This window comes from Phytophthora infestans, genomic scaffold (assembly GCF_000142945.1).
Source record: "Phytophthora infestans T30-4 supercont1.101 genomic scaffold, whole genome shotgun sequence".
Taxonomy (NCBI): Eukaryota; Oomycota; class Peronosporomycetes; order Peronosporales; family Peronosporaceae; genus Phytophthora; species Phytophthora infestans.
This window is the reverse complement of record NW_003303658.1, coordinates 191301-197514: the sequence shown is the minus strand read 5'-3', so window position 1 is coordinate 197514 and position 6214 is coordinate 191301. Positions and strand designations below refer to the sequence as shown.

Sequence of the window (6214 nt, the reverse complement as noted above, 5' to 3'; positions counted from 1 at the left end):
ATATATTAAAATATTTTTTCGAGCACTGGTTCAAATTGGTTGCTTGTTGTTGAAGACGGTTTGGAACGCGCTGGAGAGCTGTTGTTTGCCGCTTCCATGACGCAGTGCTTCTGATGTAGCATACTCTCGAGCTTGCGCGCCCCGTTTAAAAAGTAGCGCGATTGCATGTGCTGCTTGGCAACCAGCAATCGCTCCTGCTGAAGCTCATGCGCGGCAGTCTCCAACTTCTCACGATCCTGCTCCAGCATCATTGCACGCTGCTCACTTCGCTCTGAACGTTCCGTCAGAACCTTCACGAGAGAGCGCAACTTATCGCGCTCTTCGGTGACGTCGGCAAACTCCTGCACACGTCGGGCGAGAGCGTGCGACTCCACCAACGTTTTTCGCCCGACAGCGGCTAGCTCTGTGCGGCGCCTCTCGACGAGCGCCTCATCTTCTTCCAGACGTCGTATGCGTTGCTCAATGTATCCGATACGAGCCTCGAGCTCAGCGCGCTCGCCTGCGAGCTCACGCCGCCGCGCGTCCAGCTCGCAACTCCGTGCCTCCATTTTGCCTCGTTCCTCGTCGAAGCGAGCATTTGTGCGAGCCATTGATACCAACAGCTCGCGTCGTTGCTCATCTACAGCTTCGCGCTCGCGTGCAATCTTTAAGTACATTGGTTACCAATCAACGAGTTAGAGAAAGCTGGTTGACTATTGCAAATTACCATGACATACTCGTACCCGGTCTACCTCATCTTGTATCCGTCTGTCTGCCCGCTGTTCAGCCCGGTGCTTAGCTTCAATAGCCCGTGCAAGTTCCGCAGCGTGTGCCAAAGTATCCTGGGCTGTACGAGACTCCAGCTCATGAATCTGATTGTTCAAGGCAGTCTCCAGCATCTCATAGCGCTCTTTCTCCGCCTCCACGACACGTTTGTGAGCTTCTGGTAGCGTTTGTCGTTCAGTTACGCGCGCTGCAACCTCATCGGCATGTGCTCGACGAGCAGCGTCCACATCGACTTGACATTTATGCTCTATCACTTCAAGTTGTACTCGATGCATCCCTTTCAGTTCTTCGATACGCTGCTCGCAGGCCAGTTTGGCGTTGACTGCGTGTTCGAAGCTGCATGTGAGCTGATGAAAGTCTCCAAGTGCTGCTTGAAGCTTTTCAGCAAGTGAAATGTTGCGCTCCCCCGCCTCATGCTTCTCTCGCTCCACGTTCTGAAGTACTCCTCGCAATTCGACAAGGTCGAGTTGCAGTTTCTCGATTCGACGATCTCGCTCCACGATGAAAGACTGAGCAGCCACGAGCTCCTGCTGCACACGTTCTGCTGCTCGCTCGTGTTCCCGCCGCCTGTCAGCTGCACGCCGACGCTTTTTCTCGATGCGTGCCTTGCGCATCGTGAGCTCCTCCTTCGCTCGCCGCAGTGACGCCTTCAGCTCGCGCTCCTTCCATGTGAGCAAAGCATTCTTCTCGCGTAGATTATCGATCTCGTCCTCGAACTTACTCTCCATTTTACGTAAAAGCAACGAAAATTGCTTGCTCTGCATGGCAGCAATAGCCTCAGCTTCTTCTACCGCAACCGATGCGAGCACTTGCGAAGTGGGTCTTGTAAAAACCTTGGCACTTGCCACAGGTGAATGAACGTCCGGAGCGAGCACATCATTGATTTGTGTGAGGTCTTTGTTGCTTTCTGATGTTGGTTGTGCTGGGTTTAATGAGAATGATGCCGCGCGAACTGAGAGATCCACGACGCGATTACTTTGCCTCAAGCTGCGCTGACTCTGCGAGCGACGACTTTCTTCTTCGAAAGAGGTTTCACCATACTCGTAGTCGTATCCCGACACGCCATCAGAAACTACTACCGAGCGGCGAGTGTTGCTTGTGACTGAGCGAGTGGGCGACGATGCCTGGACGGGATGGATGGCAGAAATTTCGACTTCGTCCTCTTCAAAATCGTCTTCGAAGTCTTCGGCACTGTAGTCATCATCGTTTGCCTCGTACGCGTCATAGATTGCAGGTTTGCTACGCTTGGGCTGCTGCTTCAACACCGGTGATGGCTTGAGGACATCACCACTCTCGGCAATTTTGCTAGCAACTACACTGCCGCCATCGCCGTAGACATTCTCAACCTCAGACTCCACCTCGGATGCAACTGAGTCATCGCTGTACATGACCTAAACTTGTACTCCGGAAAGAGGGCACTCACCAAAGCACTCCATTCAGACATCGTCGCATGGCAGGTTGGAAGTAACAACAGCAGCATGTCGAAAAGTAACTTTAGGAACAAAGAATGTGACGATTGCAAATCAGTTCACACAAGGCTACACTACTACACCAGGGTCAACGACGGATTGCACGAGACCAAAAAAGCGACACCTGAGCGTTAAATTTAGCATTCGGTTGATTTTGGAATATGCGAAAGCACCGGAGCCGTAAAGCTCCCGAGGAATCTACGCCAACGACCGCCACCAAGACAGCTGGATCGCAAGGCGCCACAGAAGAGAAGCTGACACCACCACTGCCTGAAGGGGATGGTGCCCACAGTCGAGAGAGACGGGAAGCCTGCCAAACCTGCATCGATGCCACACACTCGGCTCATCACGTCGCCGATCTCCACTGACTGTGTCCAGCCTACTGGCTGCCTGTTTACTGCTTGGCAGCGTTCGAGTTTGGGCCAAGTTTCTTGCCGCCCATACCCGCCACGACGTTGACGAAGCGACGGTTGTACTGCCAGCGCTTCTTGGCACGGCCCGTAAGCGCCTTCTTCGAGTCCTCCTGCTTGGGGACCTTGGGGGTCTGGCCCTTCACCTTACCGGCACGTGCCAGCGAGCCGTGGACCTTACCACCACCACGTAGGCGGAGGGACAGGTTCAGCGTGGTCGCGTTTTCAATGCTGGTGTTGCTGAGACAAGGTAACGATGCAGTAGAAAGAGGTTAGTACGCTGTGCTGCATCTGTATGGCCGGCATGAGCTGCATCTCAGCATGCTGTACGCGGCCACGAGCGCTATCAAGACTCACCTCATGCTTCTTCCTTTCGTTTCTCGCGGAGAATTCCAATGATAGTAGCTTCCAAGAGGTGGGTGGAAAATAAGGCGGCGATTGGTGGTGGTGATGCAGCCACCACCCAAGCTAAACGGTGTGGCACACAGAAAAACATGTTTCGCACGTTTTTTTAAAGGTGGCTCACATGGTTTTAACCGGTCCTTCGAGTGAATTCTGTAGAAAAAACAGTAAAATAAGTACCGGTAGCCAAGATTCACTTAGAGTAACCAATTGTTGGCATCTGACATGATGCTGTCGTCTCGGGCTCTGGCGGCGCACGGCCACCGAAGAGTGGCACTGACTGTGAGACGCACGCTAGCGAATGTACTGCATTCAACCGCTCTCTTCTCCATGGATAGCGGAGTTCCGCCGAGCGAGGAGAAGCACAAGGAAGTGGACTTACCCAGTCACATCAAGTTTCGAATGCCGGATCTGGACTTCAAGGTGCATGGCGTTTACTGTGTAGCAAGGGACGAGGTTTTATGCGAAGTTCTCACGGATAATATTTGATTGACGCAGGAAGTGGGTAGTGGTGCCGGGGACACGACGCTGACGAAGTGGTACGTGCAGGAGGGGGCGGCTGTGACGGATGGCACGCACATGTGCGAGGTACGACAATCCAGAAAGCTGCCAGAGCTAAGAACTTACGGGGCTCTGCTACTGCTACTGCTGTTGGATTGGTAGATTGACACGCCGGACCTGTGCTTCCAGCTCGAGTCTGGTGACGATGGATTCGTCGCACGCTTATGTGAGTGGAATAAACTCCAGCTTCGGTAAGTTCCGACCGTGACTGATGCGTGTGTGTGTTCGTCTTTCTCTTCGTTGCTGTTTCGTGATATCAGTGGTGAATGAGGGCTCCAGCAACGTTGCTCCAGGCCAGCCGCTGGCCATTATTGTGCCCACAGCGGGGGACATTGAGCCGTTCGTGAGGATATTGACGAAAAATCCGCGTTGCATCGAAGGTACCTACCTAGGCACTAAGCGTGCGTATGTAGATCGGGTTAGTGGCTCCGAACTTAGCGTGCTGGTTTCTTTATGTATGATGTCTTCGCTGAACTGACAGGTGCAACTCAAGCGACCGAACCTGAAGTTGCAACAACGCCTTCTGCTGTTCCTCCCACTGAAAGTGCCGTGTCCAGTGACGTCTTGCGCATGCTGAACAAGCTTCACAAGGAGGGACGTTTTGAAAACGAGAAGGCTCTTAAAATGCTCAAGTCACTAGCCCGCAAGAATGATGAGCAGCTGCTCACGACGTACAAGGCCAGCTACGAGGATGGCGTGCTGGAGGAAGTGGCATTTGACAAAGCTTTTTTTGTGGAAAATGCACTGGAACTCGCTGAGGAAGCCGCAACCCACATTGACCCCAACGCAAAGTAGAGTGACGAATAAGCTACACTGCGCGCCAGGTTATTATGACCACTAACTTTTTGGGGCATAGCTCGGTCACTTCTTGAGTTAAGGAACGCTATCTAGATATGCTCGAAGTTCATGAATTCGCAGTTCGTAAGAACTGTGTTTTGAGGATGCAGGAGCGTTTGAGATCCTGCAACATTAGTCGATATGTTGGTCATGAAAGCTAACCTTAGTAGGACACAACTGAAAGCGGGCTGGTGTCGTTCAGCAATTTACAAATAACACTGCGAGGAAAGCTCCGGATAACGTAGCAACAGGGCCTCCGAATGTACATTGACCATAGCAATACTACTAGTACTTACTTTTAGTAGTAAACTAGCCGAGCCCGCCGCTACGCGGCGGTAGTTTAGGTTTAGTTCTATTATTACATGTAGTACTTCTCTGTCCCACCAATTTTTAGAGATTTTGGGTTTTTGAGCCAATGTGAGGTTTAAGTACCCTTTTTCGAAAGCTTGAGTCAGCGTGTTATTGGCTTTATTTTTTGTAGCTTCTTAAAGGTACCGGAAACGTCGTGAATGTGGGCTCATATAAAAAGGCCCTCTGTTATTTTTCGGAACTCGTGGGTTAAATAGCGAAATTTTCCAAAACTTGCAGTGAATGCTCATTCCGATATGGCGATCCTATACATGTACACATCAGCGTAATCACGATCGATGTGTGTAACACTCGCCACTAGGCGCTCAATTACATGAGGTTTTACTGGTTGTTAAGTCGATATGTATCAAATCAGAGGAAAATGTCATCAAACAATTGAAAGAAGCATGGTATCAGCCAATGGGATCATTGTAGCATATTTCGTGTATGACACACAAAACGAAATCCTTATGGGACAGAGAAGTACTTGTTTTGTGTCCCGTATCCGGGAACGAGGGGGGCATTCCAGGAGTAGGGCGTCCTGAAGGGATGACTCGAGGTCCTGTGGCTACTCCTCGCCCCGCCGTCCCGTCAGGATGGTACCCGTTGAACTCGGCGGCTCGCTGCCCCAGGCCGAGCCCGTTAGAGTGACCCTATAGAGTGGTCCGGAAACATTGAGACTCGTTCGACGTGCGACTAAGGCGCCTAGCGCAATCGGGTCCCTTCCCAGAGCTCCCTGTTGTCCCACGAGGGCGGATGGCAGGTGAGGCGAACTCTTAGTTCAAGTGTAAGAGAAGTGGTGTAGTGTATGTGAGGAAGGGGAGGTGTTAGACCTCTCTTCCAGTTAGCTCTCAGTCTTATATTTCCCACCTTCTACTCAAGTGGAAGCCAAGTTAATAAAGAAATTGTTATTCACTTTAAGTGTTCTTATCTACCGTTCCGGCCACTGAGCGAAACCGCACTCCCTAAGCAGCCGCGGATTACCCGACCCTTGTTGGTGGAGGTATACGACATTTGGTGGAGAAGTAGGGTAGTCTGTTCGCTGGAGAATTTCTCGATTCAAGTAAAGACTCGCTGAGGACGCAAGAAGGAAGCTACTACACGAACGAGATGGCATCTACGAACACCGGAGAAAACGCGGGCAACACCTCCAGAGATGGAGAAGGTCAGACTGGGAGTCTACCTTCAAGGACGCGACCCAGTCTGTCAACTACGCAACGCCTCCAAAACCTACAAAACATCCTACACCAAGCCGTCAACCGGCTTGGAGGGAACAGCTCGGGCACTGGGATTGAGCCACCCGCGGACGTTTCGGGCTCCGGGGTCCCTTCGATCTTAACTACGGAAGCGTTGGGCCCAATATTAACCCTAGACGGCGGAGGCGGTCGAGGTACGGTGCAAGGCTGGCTTTAACTCCCTCAA

The 6214-nt window shown here is 51.9% G+C and overlaps 3 protein-coding genes across 3 annotated transcripts; 1 reads left to right on the top strand and 2 right to left on the bottom strand.

Annotated features, from left to right (window-relative positions):
* Positions 1-247: 247 nt before the first annotated feature.
* PITG_19670 (uncharacterized protein) lies at positions 248-2153 on the bottom strand (the record flags this gene model as incomplete). The annotated part of the gene is made up of 4 exons (XM_002896180.1): positions 248-260; positions 340-644; positions 723-1598; positions 1719-2153. 4 exons carry the CDS (start codon positions 2151-2153, stop codon positions 248-250), a joined length of 1629 nt encoding a protein of 542 aa, XP_002896226.1.
* A 182-nt stretch (positions 2154-2335) lies between these two features.
* On the bottom strand, positions 2336-3072 carry PITG_19669 (ubiquitin-like protein/ribosomal protein; the record flags this gene model as incomplete). Its single annotated transcript, XM_002896179.1, has 2 exons — positions 2336-2884; positions 3002-3072. The coding sequence occupies 2 exons, from the start codon at positions 3004-3006 to the stop codon at positions 2629-2631; spliced, it is 261 nt and encodes an 86-aa protein (XP_002896225.1).
* Positions 3073-3242: 170 nt separating this feature from the next.
* On the top strand, positions 3243-4476 carry PITG_19668 (uncharacterized protein; the record flags this gene model as incomplete). Its single annotated transcript, XM_002896178.1, has 5 exons — positions 3243-3469; positions 3545-3634; positions 3710-3773; positions 3868-3987; positions 4089-4476. The coding sequence occupies 5 exons, from the start codon at positions 3272-3274 to the stop codon at positions 4400-4402; spliced, it is 786 nt and encodes a 261-aa protein (XP_002896224.1).
* Positions 4477-6214: the final 1738 nt, after the last annotated feature.